The sequence below is a fragment of the Anolis sagrei genome, chromosome 3, assembly GCF_037176765.1.
Source record: "Anolis sagrei isolate rAnoSag1 chromosome 3, rAnoSag1.mat, whole genome shotgun sequence".
NCBI lineage: Eukaryota > Metazoa > Chordata > Lepidosauria > Squamata > Dactyloidae > Anolis > Anolis sagrei.
The window spans coordinates 246,774,495-246,800,878 of NC_090023.1; the positions used below are offsets into that span (position 1 = coordinate 246,774,495).

The 26,384-nt window shown below is 41.5% G+C and overlaps 2 protein-coding genes and 1 non-coding gene across 3 annotated transcripts in view; 1 reads left to right on the forward strand and 2 right to left on the reverse strand.

Annotated features, from left to right (window-relative positions):
- The first annotated feature begins 2,574 nt into the window (after positions 1–2,574).
- LOC137096517 (uncharacterized) lies at positions 2,575–4,134 on the forward strand. The gene has a single exon (XM_067466028.1). It carries the CDS (start codon positions 2,678–2,680, stop codon positions 3,929–3,931), a length of 1,254 nt encoding a protein of 417 aa, XP_067322129.1. The 5' UTR covers positions 2,575–2,677; the 3' UTR covers positions 3,932–4,134.
- Positions 4,135–7,600: 3,466 nt separating this feature from the next.
- The window catches only part of KPNA4 (karyopherin subunit alpha 4), a 36,110-nt gene continuing 17,326 nt past the window's right edge, over positions 7,601–26,384 (reverse strand). Inside the window, exons 3-17 of the mRNA XM_060767593.2 lie at positions 25,971–26,060; positions 25,862–25,891; positions 25,727–25,779; positions 20,711–20,806; positions 20,539–20,624; positions 19,316–19,402; positions 17,895–18,064; positions 17,763–17,807; positions 17,170–17,301; positions 16,518–16,646; positions 14,417–14,521; positions 12,472–12,543; positions 11,646–11,808; positions 10,825–10,919; positions 7,601–9,537 (exon numbers count right to left, since the gene is read on the reverse strand). Of these exons, the coding sequence (XP_060623576.1) occupies positions 9,439–9,537; positions 10,825–10,919; positions 11,646–11,808; positions 12,472–12,543; positions 14,417–14,521; positions 16,518–16,646; positions 17,170–17,301; positions 17,763–17,807; positions 17,895–18,064; positions 19,316–19,402; positions 20,539–20,624; positions 20,711–20,806; positions 25,727–25,779; positions 25,862–25,891; positions 25,971–26,060 (1,452 nt within the window). The 3' untranslated portion in view covers positions 7,601–9,438. The remainder of the gene's footprint in view (positions 9,538–10,824; positions 10,920–11,645; positions 11,809–12,471; positions 12,544–14,416; positions 14,522–16,517; positions 16,647–17,169; positions 17,302–17,762; positions 17,808–17,894; positions 18,065–19,315; positions 19,403–20,538; positions 20,625–20,710; positions 20,807–25,726; positions 25,780–25,861; positions 25,892–25,970; positions 26,061–26,384) is intronic.
- Positions 15,846–16,207, reverse strand: LOC132772465 (small Cajal body-specific RNA 7). Its single transcript, XR_009631198.2, has one exon. It is a non-coding gene; the product is annotated as a small Cajal body-specific RNA 7 (non-coding RNA).

A 26,384-nucleotide genomic window follows, 5' to 3' on the forward strand; every position in this document is an offset into this window, starting at 1 on the left:
AGAACACCCATAATGCCCACCAGTGCTTTGTGGTTTGTGTAATCACCATGCCGGCCTTAAATTGGTTCCAGGATTTACTATGTAATCATCTGCATCGGAAAATCTGTCTTCAATAACCGCATTACTTGGTCAATATAGATGGAGGCCTTGTCACTCTAAAATAGATTTTCCTGACCTAACCTGGACAACTTCAAATCAGACTTCACTGACTTGACTTAGACCCTCTATTTCTACAAAAAGAGAAAAAAGTGACCCCTTCAAATATCTCTTATAACACTTTCAAAATAAAGTGCGTTCTCAATCTAAATAATTCATGGCATTTTGGAAATACCTTCATTTGCCCTAAAGCCTATTTGATCTGCCAGCTGTGACAATTCCAAAACTTTAACTGGCATTTCATGAGGTGAGGGTGACTTTTGTGTTATTTAGATCAGGCATGGGCAAGCTTGGGCCCTCTAGGTGTTTTGGACTGCAACTCCCACAATTCCTAACAGCCTACCGGCTGTTAGGAATTGTGGGAGCTGCAGTCCAAAACACCTGGAGGGCCCAAGCTTGCCCATGCCTGATCTAATGGATTCAATGGGCCTATTGTTTATTTAGGCCCTTGACTAAGTTTAGGAAACCCCAGTGATCTTTTTCTGCAGTGCAGATCCATGCTGAAGTGCCTTTAAGATCGGGATAATAATACTAATAAAAAAATCCCTGAATAGTAAAGTTATCATGTAAACAAGGAAGAAATTTGGTGGGGAAAGCCTTCCCCACTTGGCAGGTTTGTGAGACTGAAATTTGGTGGCAGGGAAAAGCCTTCCCTGTTTCTGAGGGTGATATTTGGTGGGAAAAAACCCACTTCGCAGGCTTCATAGGGCAATGTTTGGCAAGAGGGAAAACCGTTTCCCATTTGGCAGGCTTCTGAGAGCAAAATTTGGCGGGAAAAGCCCTCCCCGTGGGTGAAATTTGGCAGGAAATGTTCTCCCCTCTTGGCAAGCTTCTGAGGGCAAAATTTGGTGTGAGGGAAAAGCCTTCCCCGCTTGGCAAGCTTCTGAGGGCGCTGGAAAAAAGCCTTCCCTACTTGGTAGGCTTCTGAGAGCAAATTTTGGTGGGGAAAGCCTTCCTCTCGAGCCAAATTTGGCAAGAAAAGCGTTCCTTGCTTGGCAGATTTCTGAGAGTGAAATTTGGCAGCAGAGAAAAGTCCTCCTGCTGAGCGAAATTTGGCGGGAAAAGCCTTCCCCATCTAGGAGGTTTCTAAGAGCAAAATCTGGTGGGTACAGCTCTCCCTGGGAGCGAAATTGGGTGGGAGGGAAACGCTTCCCTCTTGGAAGGCTTCCGAAGTGAAATTTGGTGGGAGAGAAAGCCTTCCCTGCTTGGCAGGTTTCTGAGAGCGATATTTGGAGGGGAAAAAAGCCCCGCTTGGCAAGCTTCTAAGGGCGATATTTGCTGGGTAAAAGGAAGGAGCAAGCTTGTTTTCTGCTTCCTTGGAGACTAGGACGCGGAACAATGGCTTCAAATTACAAGAGAGGAGATTCCATCTGAACACAAGGAAGAACTTCCTGACTGTGAGAGCCGTTCAGCAGTGGAACTCTCTGCCCCGGAGTGTGGTGGAGGCTCCTTTTTTGGAAGCTTTTAAACAGAGGCTGGATGGCCATCTGCCAGGGGTGATTTGAATGCAATATTCCTGCTTCTTGGCAGGGGGTTGGACTGGATGGCCCATGAGGACTCTTCCAACTCTTTGATTCTATGATCCCCACTTGGTAGGCTTCAGAGAGCAAAATCTGGTGCAAAAAGCCCTCCCAGTGGGTGAAATTTGGTGGGGAAAGCCCTCCACACTTGGCAGGCTTCTGAGAGCGAAATTTGGCCTGAGGGAAAAGCCTTCCCCACCTGGCAGGTTTCCGAGACTGAAATTTGGTGGTGGGGGGGGGGGGGGTGTTTTCCCCACTTGGTAGGCTTCTGAGAGCAAATCTGGCAGGAAAAGCCCTCCCCATGAGGAAGAATTTGGTGGGAAAAGCCTTCCCTGCTTGCCAGATTTCTGAGAGCGAAATTTGGTGGGAAGGAAAAGCCTTCCTCACTTGGCAAGCTTCTGAGGGCAGTATTTGGTGAGGAACGCCCTCCCCATGGGTGATATTTGGTGGGAAAAGTTCTTCCCACTTGGTAGGCTTCTGAGAGTGAAATTTGGCAGAAGGGAAAAGCCTTCCCAACAAGCGAAATTAGGCAGGAAAAGCCGTCCCTGCTTGGCAGATTTCTAAGAGGGATATTTGGAGGGGGAAAAAAGCCTTCCCTGCTTGGTAGGCTTCTGAGAGCAAAATTTGGCGGGAAAAGCCTTCCCTGCTTGACAGATTTCTGACAGCGAAAAGCCCTCCTGGCGAGCGAAATTTAGCAGGAGGGAAAAGCCTTCCCGGTCACCTAAATTTGGCAAGTAAAGCTCTCCCTGAGAGCGAAATTTGGTGGGAAAAGCCAGCCCCCCCCCCCCCCCTACGAGCAAAATTTGGCGGGAAACGCCTTCCCTGCTTGGCAGATTTCTGACAGCGAAATTTGGCGGGCAAAGTTCTCCCTGCGAGCGAAATTTGGCGGGAGGGAAAGTCCTTCCCCGCTTGGCAGATTTCTGAGAGCGAGATTTGGCGGGAAGCGCCCTCCGCGCTTGCCAGCCTTCTGAGAGGGCAAGCGTGGGCGGGAAGCAGTGGCGATGTCGAGCTCGGAGGACCTGTTTTGCCCGGCGGGGTCCGGGAAGCGCCCGTCGGGTCTGTCGGAGGCGCGGGCCTTCCGGCTGATCCTCCTTCGGCGGATCCGCCTGCGCCGGGAGGGCAGCCTGGCGGCGGCGCTGACGCAAAGCATGGCGCTGGCGGTGATGGGCACGGCGGGCGCGTACCCGTCGTGGGTGCTGGTGCAGGGCGAGGGCGAGGGCGGGGCGGCGGAGGGCGGCGAGCAGGTGGTGCTGGGGGCGGCGTGGGCCATCACGCGCGAGGACCCGGCGCTGGGCTCTCCGCTGCTGGGCTCGGCGGGCGGCCCGCTGATGCTGGGCATGGCCTTCTGCTGCCTGATCAGCGTGCTGAGCGGCTCCCTGGCGCTGACGCTGGACTTTTTGGGGAAGCGCCGCGGGCGGTCTCTGGCTCCGCTGGCGCACGGCTTGGCGGCGGTGCAGATGGCGTGCGCGGCGGCGCTGGGCTCGTGCCTGCTGGCCCTGGTCCGCGGGCGCGTCCACACGGAGCCCGAGCTGCGCCCGCGCCGCCTCCGCACCAGCCCCGGCCAGAGCCTCTTCCTGGCCTTCCTGGCCTGCGCCTTGGCCTCCACCGCCACCGGGCTGAGCTGCTCCTCGCCGGCCAGGGTCGAGCCCGCCCGCTCCTCCTGGGACTTCCGCGCCCGCGACCACCGGCCCGCACGCTTCCTCCGCCGCCGCCGCCGCCGCTCGGGAAGCGACGAAGAGGAAGGCGCCTCCTCGTCCTCCTCCTCCTCCGTCGCCGCCGCCACCGCCGCCTACATCAAGAGCAAGTACCGCTCCGGAGCGCCCTCCGAGAGCCGCGTCCACTGGCCCGACCAGGGCACGCTCGAGTACCTGCCCGAGGAGCGCGCCTTCCGGAGGAGGTCCACGCTCGTCTCCGAAGGGGAAGAAGAGGAAGAGGAGGAAGAGGAAGAGGAAGAAGAGGAGGAAGAAGCAGCTCCCGAGGCAGGAGCAGAGAAGCAGGCGGCGGCGGCGGAGGAGCCCCCCGCCCTGCCCCCGGCCCAAGCCGCCTCCTTCCAGAGGTACTTGGCCGCCAGCTGGTCCCTCCTCGGCAGTTTCAGCAGCCTCTTCGAGAGGGAGTCCCAAAGGGAAGCGCCTTCCGACGCGGAAGAGGAGCACCACCAAGAGCAGGAGGAAGCCCCGTCGGAAGCCGAGTCGGGAGCCGGGCACGTCGCGCCACTTCCGCCGGAGAGGGAACGCGGAAGTCTCGATACAGTTTGATGGCCACTGCAGCCGGGCCAGGCGCACTCATCACACCAGCGAAGGAGGAATCCACTTTATGTTGTTTGGGGGCATCGCCTCCTGACTGTAAACCGCCTCGAGTCGCCTTCGGGCTGAGAGGGGCGGTATATAAATAAGGTAAATAAATAAAATAAATTAAAGTGGTTGTTGCCTCCTGCAGAATTCTGGGGTTTGTAGTTTAGTTAGGCTCCTCCCTAAACTACAAACCCCATAATTCTGCAGGAGGCAACAACCACATTTATTTTATTTATTTACCTTATTTATATACCGCCCCTCTCAGCCCAAAGGCGGTTTACAGTCAGCAGTCGATGCCCCCAAACAACATAAAATATAGTTAAAAACATTACATATAATATAAACCATGTAAAAGCAATAAAACAATAAACGCCATAAAACACAAGTCCTCAGCGTCATTTAAAGTGGATTCATTCTCTAGTGTGGTGAGGTAACCTTTTGGGCCTACTACTTGCAGAGCTGTCATTATTACCGAATTAAAACAATGTTTTGAGTCACATGGCACTGTCCACATGCACATGCTGTTTTTTAAATATTTATTTGTATTTACTATTTTATGCCCTGCCCTCTCTCACTCCAAAGGAGACACAGAGCGGCGTATAAATTATATGTGCATACAATATATTATTAATGTATTGTCGAAGGCTTTCATGGCCATGTTCTAGAGGCATTTTCTATTTTCTCCGGATGTTTCGCCTGCATCTATAGCAAGCATCCAGTCACTACCTCTGGGGATGCTTGCCATAGATGCAGGCGAAACGTCAGGAGAAAATGCCTCTAGAACATGGCCATATAAACTGGAAAAACCTACAACCCAATATATTATAAGCATAGCACAATATTATATATTACTATATTGTACTGTACCACTATAATGCAATATTAGTAATATTACATGTAATACATGTATAATCATTATATTATTTATTATTAGTAGTATTACAAAACCCAATATATTATAAGCTTAGCACAATATTATATATTACTATATTGTACTGTACCACTATAACACAATATTAGTAATATTACATGTAATACATATGTAAATATTATTGTATTATTAGTATTGCATTACATTATATTACGATCAATATTATTTGTACATACAATATATTAGATGCATTGTCGAAGGCTTTCATGGCCAGAATCACTGGACTGTTGTAGGTTTTTTTGGGCTATATGGCCATGTTCTAGAGGCATTCTCTCTTGATATTTCGCCTGCATCTCTGGCAAGCATCCTCAGAGGTAGTGACCGGATACTTGCCATAGATGCAGGCGAAACATCCGGAGAAAATGCCTCTAGCATAGTCATATAGCCCCAAAAAACCTACAACAACCCAATATATTGTATTAACAACATAGTATACTATACTTTCTTATAGTAGTTGATTTTGTCACATTCTCAAGTATTTTAGCTACAACACTGCATGGAGTATGATGTGGTCCAATAGGAGGTCCAAAGGGTTGACACTATTTATTACCACACTGAGTGACACCAACCCTAGTGATGGCAGAAATTCAACAGAACCTCCTTTCCACAGTCTTAAAACACTGCCAGGTTGTGCTATTAAGCTTTCATGATGCTTAAGGCAAGTTGATAAGGTTGGCTACTAAGGTTGGTAGTTTAAAGTTGTTTTTTTGGAGCCACCTATTACAAATAAAAAATCCATGTTCTGTAAGTGGAAAACAACTCATGTAATTCCTGGCATTGAGTATGCTTGCTGTAGTTTATTACAGCTGCAGCCTAAACAGAGAGTCCAGATTCCTGGCCGTGAGTTTGCTTGCTGGAGTTTTATTAGATGCACCCTAAACAGAGTCCCGATTCCCAAACTTTAGTCCTCCGGGCAATTTGGACTCAACTACCAGTGGCTTTGGCTTGGATTCTTGTTATTCTATTATGTTTTATACTTATTATCGATGTATTTGGATTGTTGTTTAATGATTTTAATATGTTGTTAGCTGCTTTGGCTCCTGTGAGGGAGAAAAGTGGGATATAAATATTTATTGTATTGTCGAAGGCTTTCATGGCTGGAATCACTCAGTTCTTGTGGGTTTTTTCGGGCTATATGGCCATGTTCTAGAGGCCTTTCTCCTGACGTTTCGCCTGCATCTATGGCAAGCATCCTCAGAGGTGAGGTCTGCTGGAACTGGGAAATATATAAACCCCTTTTTTCCTAGTTCCAGCAGACCTCACCTCTGAGGATGCTTGCCATAGATGCAGGCGAAACGTCAGGAGAATTGCCTCTAGAACATGGCCATATAGCCCGAAAAAAATCCACAAGAACTGAGTATAAATATTTATATTTATTATTATTATTATGGGAGCTGAAGTAAAAAAAAAAAAAACATTTGGAAGACAGAGAGGACATGAAGTTGTTTACTCCCAAGAATAGAATTTAATACTATTCACACATCTATGGGATCTACTGAATTCTACACGTTTCTCCCATGTATAAATAAAATGGTTTGCTTTTTTTAAAAAACCACCCTGTTTGTCCTTTTATCTTTGAAATGCTTGACTATCCTTCCTGTGGAATAATGTACTACAAAGGCAAACTGGATGTTGCTACTAGAAGTCACTGTCTGAAATAGCAAAAACATTGGGCGGAATTATCCCAAGTACAGAGGCTTCAGGTTCAGAGCTCTTATGTGTAAATTCAGGGAATCCAAGATGCATCAATTCATTAGCTTTGAAATGATCAATCTTAAATGTGCTTATGTTCGCACATATATAATGGTAGCTGGAAAATATACTGTGTTGCCGAAGGCTTTCATGGCTGGAATCACTGGGTTGCTGTGAGTTTTCTGGGCCATGTATGGCCATGTTCCAGAAGCATTTTCTCCTGATGTTTCATCCACAGATGGCAGGCACCCTCAAGAGTTTGTGAAGTCTGTTTGAAACTAGGCAAGTGGGGTTTATATATTCGTAGAATGTTCAGGGTGAGAGAAACTCTTGTCTGCTTGAGGCAAGTGTGAATGTTGCAATTGGCCACCTTGATTAACATTGAATGCCCTTGCAGCATTAAAGACTGGCTGGTTCCTGCCTGGGGGAGTCCTTTGTTGAATCCTGTCAAGAATTCCCCTGAGAACACAGAAATGCTGGACCACTCTAACAACCACCATGTTTGACTACACGCAGGGAAAATAAAACAAAATCTGGCTACCAGTATTAAAACCTCTAAAATCAGAACAATAAATAAATAGGAAAACTCTGAAAACGTGAATTCCTGACATGAAACAATCAGGGCCAGCTAACACCTCCCAATAAAGGATCCCCCAGGCAGCAACCAGCCAGGCTTTGAAGTAGCAAGGCCATTAAATACTAATCAAGGTGGTCAATTGCAACATTCATACTTCCCCCAAGCAGACAGTTCTTTCCTCCACCCTGGATATTCCAGATATCTAAACCTCACTTGTCAAGTTTCCAAGAAACCTCACAACCTCAGGATGCCTGCCACAGATTTGGGCAAAACATCAGGAGAGAATGCTTCTGGAACATGGCCATACGGCCCAGAAAACTCACAGCAACCCAATTCCAGAATAGAGTTTTTTTTTCTTCTTGCCCACATAATAAAAGGTAGATGTATAAGCAGAGTATACCAATGTGCATTGACAAAAACACGTACACCAATGTAACATTGTTGTAAGTTTTAATGTTTATTTTCCCCAAGACAGCCTAGCCTGCATTCTACTTGGATAAATTTCACAAGCTAGTTTTCTGCTGCATCTAGTTTTAAACTTTTAACCATGTTTCTGATGACAAGGAATGCTGCAAAAATACTCTAGTCCAACAAAGAGTTATGATCACAAAATAATCTTTATCCATTCTACTGCGTTTCAGAATTACCAGCTGATTTAAAAAAAACACAAGGTAGATATAGATGCTAATGGTGGCTAACCTGGTATGTTTTCTTATAGCAAACTGTTGTTCATGCAACACTTGTGCTCAAAGGGGAAGGCACAGCATTTCCTACAATGAGCCACCTTATAAAGAGTTCTCCTTTTGTACATATTTCTAATGTCACTTTTAATTTAGTGTGCAGAACCTCGAAACTGAGGTATTATTCCAATTATAAAAACCACTTGCATTTTATATGCAAGTTAAGAATACAAAGTTCTCTCTAAAGTGGCTCAAAATAGATAGTTCATGGCTGCCTACATCTAAAGATAAAAAGTCTAGAACAATTGGACAGATTAGGTGGTATTGTTAACGGTGTTCAAACCATGACTTGATTTGTACATCTATTCACATCTCTTCTCCAATCTTTTCAGCAGTACATATGCACCAAATTTTATTTTGAGGTTTCCATATCATTTTCATAGAAAACAAAGTTTGAAAACAAATAACATTGAAACACAGCACGGTATCCTACCACAACAGAAACAGCTGGTTACAGGACTCAATAAAATCTAAAAAATGAGCTATGCTGTAGATTACCACATGCAAAAATAGCTTTATGTCATCTCTGAAAATGAAAAGGATGGTTATTTTTTATGGTTTTCTTGTACTATGGCAATTTTGTGTACTGCAACACAACAGTTGGAAAAGGGAAATGTGTGTATGGGTTTCATGCAAAAAAATCTACATAAATTAGTTTGATGATATGGAAAGCTTTTTCTTTTTTTGTAACAATGAACACTCGTCTGGTGCAAATGCACAGGAAGCCTTCCTCAAAGTTTTTTGTTTTTTTGACTTTACAAGCAACTAGTAATAAGCCATACAGGAAATAAAATGACTAAAATAAAAGGGAAATAAAATAAAAATAAAACACAGGCTGCAGGAGTAAAACCATAGTCTGCTGCTAAACCGGTCTGGTTTTCGTGTCCAGTGTTAACACTTATGCACTCCTTGGATGATTGACTAGGGTTATTATCAGCCCCCTGAAGGCAAATCAAGCTTGCATGCGTTCACATACAGCATCACAACCATACTCTCGTACACACCCCACTCCAAGACTAGGAGTCTGCTTCGTGAGCAAAGAGCCCCAGATTTGAAACACACACGTGGCCCCAAAGCACTGAGTCCAGACATTCACTCAATGTTGTCCATTCACACGGTGCTTCTTTAGCAAGGCCTGGGCTCATTCTCCTTGGACTTATATGGGCATCCTATTCTCCTTTATGCTTACATGGCTTGATGATGGAATAGTACTGCATTTGTCCCCCCACAATTGAGCTAGTTAAGTCAATGTCCCTCCTCAGGCACTGAAGATCTTTGACCTGTAGCCCTTTTCCTTTGAACAACCTATATAAGCATTCAGTGTGAAGTTTTTCATTACATTTTGCCACTCACTCTCACTCGCACCCACTCGCCATCTTGACTTCATTCGGGCTTTTCTGTGATTCCAAATGAAATCTTCACATTTTCTTTCCCGATTTAATGCAGCAGCGGATCCCACGAGCCAAGCTTGATGGATCAAACCTTTTTTTTTATTCAGTGCTGCATTGTACCTAACTTCCAAAATACCACTCTAGAACTGGAACCCTTCTGCAGGTACATTGGCAGATGAATTGAAACCAAATGTTCCACCTTGTATTGCCTCTGGAACAAGGCTTGGATCTTCATCTATCTGTAAACGAATGGTACAAGATGTGGAATAAGCATTTTCAAAATCAAGCAGTCTTTTCAAATTCAAACAGAATCTTTGTTTGCAGTGTACAGTATTTTATACATCAAAATGTTCAATGACCACATCCTTGAGATGCACTCAAGGAAATTCAATGACTATCCTAGAGATGCAACTAAGTACATCACCAGAAACCTCCAACAGCAATATTTTTGTTGGTGGTAAGGGCCAAAGATGATCCACTCAAAAGGCAGATTGGATCCGCATGCTTCTATCCCATTCCACCCATTGATCAACCTTGCAGAAGCATACGAGAAGCTCGACCTCTCATTGAACATCAAGAAAACCAAAGTGCTCTTCCAGCAGAACACCAGCCAATCTCTCTGTAATGCCAGAAATACAGCTCAATGGCATAACATTAGAAAATGTTGACCATTTCAGCTACCTTGGCAGCCTCATCTCCACAAAAGTCAACATCAACACTGAAATACAACACTGTCTGCAAGTGCAGCATTTTTCCGAATGAAGCAGAGAGTGTTTGAGTTTCGGGACATCTGTAGGGATACTAAGGTGCTTGTTTATAAAACTATTGTCCTCCCAGCCCTGTTCTATGCCTGCAAAATGTTCTGTCTCCAGACATCACACTCAACTCCTCAAACTATTTCATCATCACCTTTGAAAAATCCTGCAAATATCTTGGGAAGACAGACAGACATATGTCAGCATGCTGGAAGAGGCAAAGACCACCAACACTGAAGCAATGATCCTATACCATCAATTCCACTGGACTGGCCACATTGTCCGAATGACTGATCACCATCTCCCAAAGCAGTTACTATACTCCCAACACAAGAACAGAAAACAGAATATTGGTGGACAGGAAAAGAGATTTAAAGATGGACCTTAAAGCTAACATTAAAAACTGTGACATGACACAGAGAACTGGGAAGCCGTGGCCCTTGAGCGCTCTTAACTGGAGGTCAGCTGTGACCAGCAGTGCTGTGGAATTTGAAAAGGCACAAATGGAGGGTGAAAGGGAGAAACATGCTAAGAGGAAGGTGCATCAAGCCAACCTGGGACTGCCTTCCACCTGGAAATCGATTCCCTCACTGTGGAAGAACATGCAGGTCAATAATAGAGCCCTACAGTCACCTACATATCCACCGCCAAGACACTACACTTGGAAGGCCATCATATTCAGACAACAAGGGATAGCATAAGTAAGTAAGAGTAAAACCACATAGGATGCTCTGTGAACCAGATTCAATTTCACTCTTGATGTTCACTTACATCATCTGAAGAGAAGAACTGATCAATGATCTCATAAGCCAGTTTGTAGATATCTTCATTTTCATGATTTTGTAGCTGTTCAATTTTCTCCAGCCCTATTAAAACACAAACTTGATGAAACCCCCAGGAATATAGTGTACATCCCTTCATCGTAATGCCAAGATCATTAAATCAGGGTAATTAAGAAGAGAGACAAGCAAACGGAAACAGAAAAAGTACTGGGGTGGGCAGACAGCAAGGGGCCTCAAACTCTTTTGAAGCAGGATATGCCTGCTAGTCAGCTATAAAGAGGAAAATGAATTCTTTCCCAAAATACTCTTGGACAGCCACTCCATGATCCAATTTTTAAATTGGCAAATATACAAGTATGCTTTACTCCCTGTCTGATCATTGGGACATACAGGGAGGCCCACCTGTGTCCTGTCAGTGGAAGCAAATCATTACATAAAAGATCACCTTTTCTGCTATGGCATCTCAACTGGAATGTTCTCCCTTTGGAGACTTGAGTGGTTGTGGCCTAATTACATCCAAGGTCAAAACTGGAGATCATATCTGGGCTTTGATCTATTAGAATGTGTACTATTCTTCTGTCAAAATCTTTTTAAATGTTTTGAAATTGTCTTAAATTTTATTTTGTGTGTCCCAGTATAAGGCCTTTAGTTATGGGTGGAAGAGAAGTATACAGGCTCCTCCAATGCACATACATGAAACCATAAGAGGATTCCCAAATCTGTGACAAAAACACAAAAGAAATTTGACCCATCAATAACTGTAGCAAACTTTAAAGTTTTTGTCTATCAAGCGAAGTAATTCAATCATACCTCCACATTCTTCAATAAGATTGGCTATGGTTTCTGCCTCCTCTTCAGCCATTTTTAATATATTACTTAGCCCGTCCAGCACTACTTGCACAACCTGAGCATCTTTTACTGTTAACAAGTTGCAAAATGGAGGAATTACATTTTGTTGAATTAAGTATGCCACCTAGGGGAAAATGGACATCAAATTAGCGCCAACATTTCAAGGTTATAGACTCTGTAGAAAAAAAGAGAACCAATCAAAACAACTTTGCCTCTGCCAAAAAAAACCCAGAATAATTGTCATTGGATCCATTATGAAACCTACCAATTATTATATATATTATTTCAAGCTAGCCTTTCTTGCAAACCAGATATATGTATCAATCAGCACACACACTCTCATTTGGTGATCCAGTTATTTTAAGATGAAGGATTCTGTATTCCAACATAAATATTTGGCTCACTCATTAGAATATCATTTGATACAAAACTGAAACTTGGGAGATAATACATGCACTATTATTTTTAATTAAACTTAATCCTAGTTTTTTTCACTTTGATGTCCTAAGAAAGGCAAATAAACCTCATTAGGTAGATCATCTGGCATAATGTGTATCTCTTAGAAGGATTTGTTCTGAACTTGAAATTATTAAACAGAAGCTGAGCACAATTTAGCAATATTGGAAACTTCTGAGTCCAACAGGATTATTAAATATTGATATGAAATTAAAGGGTTTCTAAAGGTTTTCCTCAAACTGAATAGTACGCCAACTTTGCATTTCCCATTTCAGAATATTTCAAGCTTTCAAATCATATTTTCTTTATCTCAAATCCAATGGGTACTCACTTGATCTTTGCCTCCACTGATTGTCAGGTTGCTTATAGCCCATGCAGCCTCTTTTTGTGTACCAAAGTCACCCTAAAAACAAAATAAAGCTTGATGAGACAGTGATCAGCACTGTTATTCCAATGAAAACAGAACTGTTAAACCTGTTAAGCTATCACTAAAAAATACCAGACAAGTCCCTGGGTTGTTGGGAGGATTAATCCACACAATTTTGGCTTGCCCCATCACCATTCAGTGACAAGCCAAGAAAACTGTCATGTGACCTAAATCTGAAGGTTGATCGACTCCCTCACTCACAGCCTTATGCAACTCACATTGTAAACTTATGACTAGTTGCTAACATTGTTTAGAGGAGTATTTGCTGAATACACTGCAGAAATAGCAGTGGCCCTAGTAGATCGTGTTGTGATGTTTGCAGGATGAGACACCTTAGCCACCCCAATGACCAAGGGTGATAGAGGTGTTCATCTGTGTAGAAATGAAAGACATCCTATTATGGAATGGAATCTCAGACTGAATCTCAGTCCACATCCCCACCAGAAGCTTTAGACGAGTAAGGACGAGATGAAGACTTACTTCATTAGATTTTTTATGAGCAAAAACATATCAAAGGCCCAATTTCTGGGTTGTTGTAGGTTTTTTCGGGCTATATGGTCATGTTCTAGAGGCATTCTCTCCTGACGTTTCGCCTGGATCTATGGCAAGCATCCTCAAAGGTAGTGAGATCCAATTTCATTATTAGAGACAGTGTCTTTCTTAAACCAACTTACTAGATCTATATGCTTTTCATTGACTGGGAGTGAGGTTTACTGGTTTGATTTTGCCCAAAATGAGCTGAGACATCTGTAGCAAGGTTTGTGTTTTGGAAGCAAATGCTAGGTCGCAAAATGTATAGATCAAGATAGAATTTAACAAAGCATTTTGATAACAAAAAAATAAATCAAGGTTGCTTTATATTAGATTTTTCAATATGCAGGCAGTCCCCAAGTTATGAACAAGATACATTCTATAGGTTTCTTCTTAAATTGAATGTGTTTGTAAGTCAGAACAGGTACATTTTTTAAGTGTGACTCCAGGCAATTATATATATATAAGTTTTTGACAGCATAGCGAAGGGTTAACACCCCAGAGGTGTTTGTTTTTTCTGTCGGTGCTACTATTCAGAAGATTTTGCCTTTGCTTGTTGTGGAAACAAAGACTGGTGCAAAAGCTTCTGTGCAGACACCTTTTCCCCACAATAACTTTTAAAGGAGTGAATTTACCTTCCATAGGGGTAGATTTCTCTCACTTCCTGTTTTCTCACCTCCATTCTCAAGTATGAGTTGCATGTAAATTGGATGTTAGTAACTCGGGAACTATCTGTACCAATTTCAATAATAATTCCAAGGCCTTTAAAAATTATCCACTATACAAAAGGAGAATGCATTTTAAAAATGCCCTCTAATGGCTGGTTTTCTATTGTAGGGCAAAGTTTAAAACATTCAACATGTACAAGATATATAGTAATGGTTGGACATAAGAGGCAGAAGCGTTCATGAATGTAATTCCCACCCCTTGATCTAGTAGTATGCTGTTCATTTTTTGTTCTGCTCTTGGGCGAAAATATGTGTTGGAGAGAGATTTGACAAATACAAATAAATCAGCCCAGGATTAAACTCCTTCATACACTTATTTTTCACTATAAATGTGAAATTTTACATTTCTTTCTCCTCTTTTGTTCCCTAGCTCTTTAATTACTTAAATGTTCACATTGTTTGCTTCTTGGGCATATAAGGTCAAGTAAGCTATGAGTCTACATCAAGCACACGTTCTTGTGTGTCTTCAAGTAGTTTCCAACATATGGCAAGACTTTCCCAACAGATAATGGATGTGCAACAGGTAACTTGCTCTAGAAATGTTTTACAAAAACAAAACAAAAGTTTGATATGAATGTTCCCCTTCTAACCTTATCTAAAAGGTGTATTATCATTGGTACAAGGTTAGCATCTATCACAGCCTGGACTTGCTCCTGATTTCCTGCAGTGATGTTAGATAGGAACCATACAGCTTCCTGTAACAACAACAAAAGTGTAATTTTAGAATACTGCAAAGAAATTAATTCCAACAATGAAAGTATAAACTAATTTCTGTAAACATAATTTTGTACAGAACTACAGCAAGACTTTAAAACAAAAGTTTGTCAGTTACCACACTTCAATTGAAATAGCTTAGCTTACTTTCATAATACACACAGAGTATTAACAGAGCAACTGGATAGTATACATATCTGCATATTGACAACCAGACTGGCTCACAGGGGAAGGAATGCCCTAAAGGTATGAAAAGTCCCCAAATCTCCTACTTGGCATTTTTCTGAATCGAGAGGCCATCCCATAAAAAAAAAAAAAACCCAAACCCCCCCCCCAAAACTTTATTGTCACCAAGAGTTTAGAATTTTCTCAAGTTGTTTAGATTGTTGGGGGAGGCAACCTTCTCAAGCCTCCTCTATATGATGTTTGTCTGCTTTGTAATGTGTTGTTTTATAACCTGAAGTATATGTCTTATTTGATTTGTAGTTTCCTTATCTCTATATACCTAAAGCAGTGGGAGGGGCTACAGATCACGTGACTGACTCAGTGACAGTTTTAAATATTCAGGTTTAAACATGAAGACAGTTAGGGAATGTCTGTTGAGGAATGACTCTTAGAGAAGTGTGTTGGTTTTTGAATGAGCTTGAGTATAGAAGTCTGTCAGGGTGCAGAAGTTCATGTTAGGAAGTTAGAAACCGTTGAGAATTGTGTTTTATTTGAAAGTAAACTCTTATTAAAGAGAGCTGTATAAAGCTACACACTTTATGAAGAAACTGTTAAAGATTATAAGTTCAAGATACAAACTCTCTGAAACGTCACTGAAGGTTTTAATGCTCGACAAGAAATGTGCCTGTATCTTTAAATACACAAAAGTTATCAGTAAACCAAACTTGTTATCTTTAAAAGAAGTCTGCTTGCATCGTTGCCTGCTGAAAGCCTCAAATAGAAACAAAATATCTACATTCTCAGCAATCATAAATTACCAAATAAGCTTTGCTACCCCAATTAGGTTGTGATCCTAACAGTTCATGATCTATATATGCAGTTATCCTAACAAGTCATAATCCATTATCCCCAATATAGATTAAAACTCTTATGCTGGGGAGGGAGGGACATTTCAAAGTTATTTGATGCAAAATGTTTATAGTAGTAGCCAATAAAGCTAGCTATTAAAAAAAACACATGGGTCACAAATACTTTTTTTCTCTTAATTCTGTTTTTAAACCCTTCCTCATACTTCTTCAGCATGAACGATTTTCTATTCCAAACTCCACCTCTGATGTTGAAAACCATTAAACTGAACTCTTAGATCAGATCACAGGTTCCTTTGTATGACAAAATGAACCTGTCAGAGGTTTAAAAACACCTTGATGCAAACTATGAGCTTAACTTGGGCCTCTAATCATTGGCCATGTTGCAGTCAAGACCCTATGGTTTTGCAACAGCCTCAGATGCACTCCGAAATCAGCAGTTTTTTTTTCAGAACCCATAATTTGCATCATACAAAGCTTCTACACACATGCATGAGCACATACACACCCCACCCACCCATGCTACTTTCCCATTTAATATCAAATTTCCCACTGAAAATAACATTTCCCATTTAAAATCAAATTTACACACACACACAACACATCCGCCTCATGACCTCTATTTCATCATTTCTAAGAGTCAGATTAATGTACCTCTATGCCAAAGACAAGCTACAAGTTTTGTCCACTTGCAAAATGAACGACAGCTGAAATTCAGAAGTTACTACAACCTTCTACAGTAGGGTTCTCTCGTTGTTTTCAAGGATATGCCTTGTAAAGAAACAACTATAATTTAAAATCAGTAAAGTCTGCTTTTTAAATGAAGTGAACCATGACTATATAATTTTCTATGATGGAGACATTACACAATGGCACCGGCTATCAATCTCTCAAATGTAGAAGAGTATTATTTTGTTCATAAATTCAGTGTCATATATCTACATACCTTATTAATTTTTTCTTTGGGGTGTGTCAATAGAGCAGGGAAGTGTGAAAGAGCTTCACAGTTCAGAACTACCTGGGTCTGTGCATCAGTGCCAGTAACAATATTGCCTACAGCTCTGAGCGCAGCTGTCTGAAAAGCAAAACATTTTGAAAGTTAAAAGTAGGTTATGCACTCACATGTTTCAAAGCAAAGTATCAGCTTGCAAAGTCTACTACAGTTTAACTGACAAAAGCGTTAAATAATTATCTATATCCTCAATCGTATTAAATATATCTTTATTAGGTTTGTTTAAAAAAGGCAGATACGGGGAAACTTCAAATGTAACACAGTGATCTTTCTAATAACTCTCCAGTCTCAGAAATCCTATTTGCCATTTTATGAGAACTGAAACAGATCATAAGGTGTTTTTTTAAACATAGATGTTACATACCAAATAGAGCACATGACAACAGCCCATTCTCATTACATTTCAATTTATCAGTGACTTCTTACAGTTAGAAAATAAAAATGGAAGGACCCAGAAGCTATTTTAACCCATTTTGACTGACATGTTAAAGACAAATGGAAATAATCTATGCCACTGTATGATTTCTTAAATGTAAACTATCAAACATAGTATCTTCAGATAAAAGTGAGTTTGTAGAATACTCACTTGTACTTTAACTTCCTGATGGCTGAGAAGAGGAACCAAATGCGGAACGATTCCAGAATCTATCACCATCTGAATCTGTTCATTGCCTGAATCAGTTAGGTAGGAGAGGGCCCAGACTGTATCTACCAATATCTAAAATGTTTTTAAAAAACAATGCATTAGAGTAATACAAGCAGACAATATTCTGTAAGACAATCAGGTATGCATAGTTACATTTTAAATTTAAGATTATTATTTTCTCTCTGCATCTTGAATATATTACATCTGCTGTGCCATGCAATAAAGCATGGCAAGTCAATTAAAGAGAAAGGTAGATTTGTGGCAACATCTGACCAAAGCCTCTATTGATCGTTTCAGACATGTTTTCCTAGCATTTCCACCTGAAGTGCTAAAAAGAAGTTGATGAAATTCCAGTCCACAACTAGGACACGTATTCAACTATCTTAGATGTAATTACTCTTATCCACCACAACATTGATTGCTGATGAATAAGCAAATAAGGTAATGTTGCATATAAGTAGAACAAGGATTGCTTTTTAAATATTTGATTGTAACCATTCAATAAGTAACTTGTGAAATATTCAGATACTCACATTTACATCTGTGTGGTGAATTAAAACACAGAGTGCTGGGAGAATCTGGAGAAAACAGAAAAGGGTATTAAACATTTTGCAGTGTACCAGAAGGTGACATAATTTCAGCAAGAAATGAAGTAAGCGGTTTACCTCCTGTATGGTTTCCATTGGTGGAGGTGGGTCTTTGTGACGGCACAAGTTGACCATTACCCAAGTAACATTTCTTAAGAAAGTTATTGGAATAGATGGGCTGATGAAGGACAGCAGAGGTTTCACCACTCCAAGACTAATGACATAATCTCTACATTGGGGTCCATCACCTGCATAAACATAATAATAATAATGAGGAGGAGGAGGGGGAGAAGAATTTATTTCTAGATGCCTTCTCTCCCTGGAGCGGTTTACACACACAAAAAGACAAGCATTCAATGCCTCAGGTGAGTACAAAGGTATCAAAATAATACACAATAAAGCAACAGTAATAACAGCGAGCTTACGACAAAGAATTAAGAATTGTGATGAAAAATAAAACAAAACAAATCTGATAATGTTATTTTAGCAGGAAAGTGAACTCAGTGGTAGTAGGCCTCACTGTAGGAGAAAGGCCTCAGTGAGAGGTAGACCTTCTTATGAGAAGGCCTCGTGTCTGAAGCTCCAGTGTGAAGGCTGAACTTTGTGTTATGGAAACCTTGTTTTTGTAAATAGTGCAACCATATTATTTTGCTAAAAGGAAAGCCTCCCATGGAAGAGATAACATTGGCCTGTGTGTTTTTGTTTCTTTCTTATCACTTTGGGCTACCGGTGCTAATTTACTCTGCTATGCATTTATGAGGAGGGTCTTTGTTATTAAGCCCACTCGCAGAACAAACTCTTAAGTTCAAGGAACAGCTCAGCATAGCTTAAGTGTGTTCAGTTTTCCAAGAAAGTGGAAAAAACAAAAGAAATTTAATACATTTAACTAGAGTTGGTCTTCAGGTGTTCATGCTCTTTATTCTGCCATACTTGAACCTGTTATGACCTAGTAACTGGTTTAATATCTTGTTCGGATTTATAGGCAGAACTGGATACAAAAACTATTATTGTGTCTCAGGGTTCCCAGTGTAATAAAATACCTAGGATGCTATGCACAATAAATAGCATTTACTTGAAAAAGGACAAAACAAATCATCTGAACAGTCTGACTGTATACTAGGGAAATGATTTTCGATTGTTTAGTGTAACAACTTTAAGAACATAGTATTAATGTTATTATAGAAACATCACTCTTTTACACATTGAACCTTACTTCAATACCTAAGGTGTTAGACTACAGTCAGAATAAATGACTGCTCTTTGAGATGTATGGAGACAAGGATGTTGTGACTTCAATAATGCATTTTATACCTGATTTTTGCTTGCTTGACTTTTCATGTGCCTGCATAAAACATACCACCGGGGGTATACTCAAGAAGCAAGACTATTTTCAAGGCATTTTTGGACAAAATTAGTTTTCGTAAAGCAATACAAATCTAGGCAGCTCATTTGTTTTCTGGCAAGAGGTGCCTGGAATTCGGATATAAACTGTAACTCACCTATGATATTGCCTAAAGCCCATACTGCCTGCTCACAAACATTCTGATGGGGCGAATGCAGCAGCCTCAAGAAAAGCGGAACAGCATCTGCAAAACAAACAAAGACATTGCTGAACCTCAAGTTAACATCTGCTAGCAACATTTAAGACAATTATTTAAAAATCTGCAGGATCTGAAAGGCCTATCTTCTTTTACAGGTTTTAAGACTGCAAATCATGCCAGTTAGCAGGCTATTCTTAAATTTCATGGTTGTCATCCAACTTTACAGAATTTCAGGATCTTACTGCAAATAATTTTACGTTGTTTTTAAACAGTGTTGTTTTAATATGTTAAATTAATTTAACAACTTTTATTATTAAAATTTAATTCATGTACCCAATTTTAATTAATATTGCAAGCCTCCTTGCATCAACAGAAAGGTGAATTAAAAGTTGGATTAAATTTGTTTGGCTCGTTCAAGCAAAAGGCTGGATTTGCACTGAATGAAAATACTATTTCCATGCTTGGAATTCTCTTTGCTTTTGCTTAATGGTTAAAAATACTATAGTACACTACTTTTCCAAGCGATCTGATATGGAAGACCAGCAAGATTCCCCCCCCCCCCCCAAAAAGCGGGTCAAAAATTCATAATATATATCTATGCCCATTCATTACAATTGTTTCCTTCTTTCCTGGGGACCTGCAGCCAATGGCTCAGACACCTGTACGGTCCTTGAATGACACAACTTGAAGTAACATCGACATAGGGAACAATACGATAATCTGTTCCTCTGCAAGCAGCTCAGTTTAGATGTGGGGAAAGGAGGATTAAAAATGAATAAGCACGAGAGCCTGGAAGCACCAGATTCTGTGCAATTTTGGAAACGAAGCAAGTCCTGGTTAGTGTTTGGATGGGGGGGTTGCCAATGAATACCAAGTGCTGAAGGCTTTATTTCATAGGAAGGAACTGGCAAAACCACTTCTGAGGATTCTTTGCCTAAGAAAACCCTATGAAATTCATAGAGTAGCCATGAGTCAGCAAGCAGCTTGAAGGCATGAGTGCACACATATACACACACAGTTGTATCTGGCCCATCGTCAAAAGGTTCCCACCCCTGCATAAAGACCAACTAATTAGAATGTATTTACAGATACTCTTGAGCAAAGAATGTAATACTGTGATATTTGCCAAATTTTACAATGGCATGTGCCTACATAAATGCATTAAATACTTATTTACTTACTGGACTGGACTACAGCCTGTGTTTGTTCAGAGGTTCCAGATGCAATATTTGTCAGTGCCCACGCTGCTTCAAATTGTAAAGATGGACTAACAACACACAAAGAGACAAGACTTTAGTTTCACCCCAGTACTTTTAAATGCCCATTTGTGTAAGGAACTATTCTCATACTTACTTGTCATCTCTTTCAAGACAGTGCACTAATATTGGTAATATTCCAGATTTTATTAAGTCGTCAATTGGTGGGTTGCGATCACTGGAGAGTAGCTTTCTGTTGTAAAAACATACAGAAGTGAATCACGTTGCATGAAAAGCTCAGAGGGCCCCATTTCAACTTTCCAACGGCATTATATTCAAATTTATTACCTCTCCAAAAAGTTAATAGCAGCTAGTTAGGATTTAAGTTCAAACTATTTGCAAACACTATTACAGATTCAAATGCCATAAAAATATGGAAGATAACTAAAATGCTGAATAGGAAAATATACATGCACCATGTAGCTTAAGAAAACCACCCCATGATAGTTTATTCTTTTACTTCCATTGTATTTCACACATTAACAAGGGCAGAAATGGCAGCTGTTTTCTCCCCTAATCCCACAGTAGTCAAGGGCATGCTAATGATGAATTTAGCAGAATAGAGGGGTAGCATTACTTCCTTAGATCTAGACATCAATAGGAGCATAGTGTCTAGATCTAAGGAAGTAATGCTACCCCTCTATTCTGCTTTGGTTAGACCACATCTGGAATATTGTGTCCAATTCTGGGCACCACAATTCAAGAGAGATATTGACAAGCTGGAATGTGTCCAGAGGAGGGCGACTAAAATGATCAAGGGTCTGGAGAACAAGCCCTATAAGGAGCGTCTTAGGGAACTGGGCATGTTTCGCATGAAGAAGAGAAGGCTGAGAGGGGATATGATAGCCATGTATAAATATGTGAGAGGAAGCCACAGGGAGGAGGGAGCAAGCTTGTTTTCTGCTTCCTTGGAGACTAGGACGCGGAACAATGGCTTCAAACTACAATTATTATTATTTTATTTTTTTATTAGATGCACTTATTGACCGCCATTCTCAGCCCTTACGGGCGGCTCATGGCGGTGTACAGTACACATAAAAAGACAGTTACAGAGGCCAGTATCAACAACATATGACTATACAACAAATACAAACTACATAAAAATCCGCTTCGTCTCTTAGTAGAATCATAGCCAGTCTCATTTTCCTTATACCATTCCAGTTCTCATTACCGTAATGTTGTTGCTTAGCACTTAATTAAATGCCCTCTCGAACAGCCAGGTCTTAAGGCTTTTTCGAAAGGACATGAGGGAGGGCGCCTGTCTGATGTGTGCCGGGAGAGTGTTCCACAGCCGGGGGGCCACCACCGAGAAGGCCCTCTCCCTCGTCCCCGCCAGCTGTGCCTGTGATGCAGGCGGGATCGAGAGAAGGGCCTCCCCAGACGATACAAGAGAGGAGATTCCATCTGAACATTAGGAAGAACTTCCTGACTGTGAGAGCCGTTCAGCAGTGGAACTCTCTGCCCCGGAGTGTGGTGGAGGCTCCTTCTTTGGAAGCTTTTAAGCAAAGGCTGGATGGCCATCTGTCAGGGGTGATTTGAATGCAATATTCCTGCTTCTTGGCAGGGGGTTGGATTGGATGGCCCATGAGGTCTCTTCCAACTCTTTGATTCTATGATTCTATGACTCTAATGAGGCATACAGAAGAGAAATAATATTCCATGCTGATGCCAGTGGTACTTAAAGAATTGTTCCAATCTACTTCCAAGTATTGAAAATTTATGTTTAAATATATTTCCTCTTTATCTCCCCCCCCCCTCCACCCCCGATTTTTAAACGCCGTAACTGGAGACTCAGGTGTATGAGAAAAAAAGACATAAAAGTAATTTTCAAAGTAGCCATGTTACTTTCTTGCAGCATGAAAGAGGAACGAAGGGGAGAGAAAAAAAGGAACATGGTAGCACTTTAAAAACTGTTTTTATGTTTGCATAAAAAGTAGATATAAACCCATTTCTTCAAACATAGTACCAAGTGGTATTAGGCTTCAAATATTGCCGCCCCGAGTCGCCTTTGGGCTGATATGGGCGGGATAGAAATAGTGTAAATAATAAATAAATATAAGGTCAGGTTCCTTACCTGTAACCATGTTTTTCAAGTGGTACTCTGTGAACCTACACATATGGAGTATCTGTGCCTGCGCAGGCTCCAAGGGAAAACTTCTTCACCTGAATCTTTTAAATTTTGGCAGTAATCCCGCCCACTCCTTCCAGGTCATAAAAGGAAGCCCTGGCTGTAGGCCCACCAGTTCCTTTGCCGCAAAGGAAGTGAGAAAGGGGGAGGTTTGCAAGAGGGGAGGAAGGGAGCGTTTGTGTGGATTCACAGAGTACACATGGTTACAGTAAGCAACCTGACCTTTTTTTTCGTGTTCTCTGTGAATGCACACAGATGGAGACTAGCATGCTAAAATCCTGGTAGGTGGAACATATAGCAAACCAACACCATTTAAGTGTAAACAGTACAACTTTTGTCTTTCTGGTTTGGCAAGTTCTGTCCCTATAGGGCCCTTCTGACGTCGAGAAGGTGAAACCGTTTCTCCAGAGACAAAGAGGGGTTCTGGAAAAAGCCAGAGAGGAAGGTGATGTAGGTAGGGAGAACAGCTTGGTCTTGAACAAAAAGCAGGTAAGACGTGTTGATTTGAAGTGCCATCAACTCAAACAAGTGGCGGGCCGAGGTGATCACCAAAAGGAAGGCCAGTTTCCATGAGAGGAGGCAGAGGTCCAATGTGGCAAGCAGCTCAAAAGGAGAACTGGAGAGGTGAAAAAGAACAAGTTCAGGATTCCATCCCGGAGTGGCGGCTGAACTGGTGAATGTAGATTTGTATATCCTTTGTGGAAAGTTTTGACCATGTGGTTCTGGAACAGGGAGGGGAACATGGTGGCATGTTGTTGTAAGGACCAAGAGATGGCTGCGAGTAGGACTTTACTTGAGGCAAGGGCAAAGTTTTGTTGCACCAAGGTAAGTAACAAGTCCACTACTATCGGTACCAATGAGTTGAGCAGGAATTCACCTAGGGATCGAAAGAAGTCCTGGAAGCGAGCAAGCTTATAGGTGATTTTTTTTTGTCACTGGTTTGTGTGCCACTCTAAGGATGGAGCAGAGAGCAGGTTGTAGAAGTTTCAAGTCACTATTTTCCATGGTGTGAGGGGAAGAGAGTGAGCATCTGGGTGGAGAAGGCAGTCCTGCTCCTTGGTGAGGAGGTGGGGCAGGGGAGTTAGGGCATGAAGGATGCCTCGGGATAGTGCGAGGAGACGTGGGTACCATGGCTGTCGGGGCCAAGCTGGGGCTATCAGGATGCAGTTCATGCCAGGGAATTGTAGCCTCTCTACCTCTTTGAGAATAAGTGGAATTGGAGGGAAGAGGTAGAGGAAGGCTGACGACCGGTTGAGGAGAAAAGTGTCTCCGAGGCACCCCTTGGCATGGTTGGGGGGAAGTCGGGCTCCATATTGAGGGAGTACAGCATTCTAAGGGGAAGCAAAGAGATTGATGTCCGGCCAGCCCCAGTCATCGAAGAGAGTGTGGCATTCCCTTGGGTTGAGTTTCCACTCATGGAACATTGTTTTTGTCCGAATGAAAGTGTTGAGATCGCCAGAGACTGTTGGTAGAGTAGAGTAGCCTTGAGGCACGCTGCCCTGTTCTTCTGAGCTTGTGCTGTAAAGGTCAAGAAATGGCGGCAAGTCCCAACAACGTAGCTTTTACCAAGGCAGAGAAGGCTCTTTTACCAAGGCAGAAAAGGCCTGAGTCAGGGGTTTTTGTGGCACACTGAGTGCACTGCTTGAAGCAAGTTGTAGACATCGTCAACAAAGTTTCCAAAGAAGCTGTGTGGCGGAAAAAGGAATTGGGGGACATGCAGCCAGGCCTTCTTCTTATGCCCTGGGAGAAGTGACCAGGATTACTGCCAAAATTTAAAAGATTCCCTGAAGAAATTTTCTGTTGGAGTCTGTGCAGGCGCAGATACTCCATATGTGTGCATTCACAGAATCCACAAAGAAAAAAAGTGTATTTATACTTTCCTGGGAACTGAATGGAATACAAATAATAACTCATGCCTTAAATTTCTTTCACATATTACTTTCCTTCACTAACACACTAACTGACCACTGTGATGAAGTGAAAGATCTCTATCACCTGATGCTGCAAAAATCTAGTGCAAGGGGTATGATTTGCACCTTTCTGGATCCTATTATATTCCATCCCATTCACACATCCATATAAATATGCTGTGTACCTGAGTCCTTAACACCACTCAGGTTGATTGACATCTACTATAGTTTGTTCTTCCCATTCTTTCCACCTTTTTAATCCGTCAAAATACAATTTGTAGGCATTTTAAAACTATTTGCATTGTTTTAACATACAGATAATTAATTTATGTCTAGTCCTTTTTTTCCTAATTTTATGAATAAAATGTTAAGATCACTATCTTTCTGCGGTAACTGAAGGAGAACTGTGCTCGTGGAGGTCTGCTATTCCTTAGAAAAAGGTAACAGTTCCCATTCTTGTATCTTGTGCACAGGTGATGGGGTGGTCAATTTTCCAAAATTTGCCAAAATTCAGCAGCACTAAGCAGGGTGAAGTGCAGACTGGAATGGATTTGAGGGGAATGGAATCTGCCTAGGTGTTTCACAGTACAAGTAGTTTGCTACTTCATATAATCTTTTGGAAGAGACCTTGTGGGCCATCCAGTCCAACCCCCTGCCAAGAAGCAGGAACATTGCATTTAAAGCACCCCTGACAGATGTCTACCCATCCTCTGTTTCAAAACCTCCAAAGGAGGATCCTTCACCACACCCCAGGGCAGAGAGTTTCACTGCTGAACAGCTCTCACAATTACAAAGTTCTTCTTAATGTTCAGGTGGAATCTCCTTTCCTGTAGTTTGAAGCCATTGTCCTAGTCTCCAGGGCAGCAGAAAACAAGTGTCCTCCCTCCTCCCTATGACTTCCCCTCACATATTTATATATGGCTATCATGTGTCCTCTCAGCCTTCTCTTCTGCGGACTAAACCATACAGACAGTAGCAGAATCAACATTTGAAGGCAAAATAAAATACAATTACAATTTTGATGAATAAATTATACACCCACAGGAAACTGTTGTGAAAAAAAGAGGAGCCTTACCTTGCAGCCTGTACTGCACTTAATTGGATACCTTGGTTGTCACTTGAAGCATTCTATGAAATGAATAAAATACATTTTGAATTCAGGGCTTTACAGTACAAACAAAATTTTAAGTAACCAAGCATAGCTATTTACCTGCACAATTGCCTCCAGAGATGTGTTTTGCTGCAACAAATATCAAAGCGTTAGAGCTAGTTACAAAGAGGTACATATGTTAAATTTCATATAGCATACTGGTTCTTACCACCCTGAAGTCGCCATCTATATCAGAATCTTCACAGATGTCTTCATGAGGTACATTTCTTCTCTTTAACAGATGCTCATCTCGTTTGTTCTTTTAAAAGCAATATATGAAATTGTATTATTTATTTTTGGCAAATGAATTAATGTCTTAAGAACATATAGTTAATACATCACAAATAATGAACTTAATGAGTTATTCTGAGCTGTAACAATGCAGAAAATAACATAATAAAGTCAGATAATGAAAAGAACACATAACATTTCTTATTTGCTCACATTATGCTTGGAGACATTCTGAGGCAGTAAAGCATGTGAGAAATTATTTTTCAAGTTGTGCATTTTTCTCTGATTTAAATATATTACAAACTCATAATATAAGGAAGGATAGATATACAGATAGATAAATAGATACACA

Coding starts and splice junctions, on each gene's coding strand:
- LOC137096517 (XM_067466028.1), top strand. CDS start 2,678: ATGTCGAGCTCGGAGGACCTGTTTTGCCCGGCGGGGTCCGGGAAGCGC.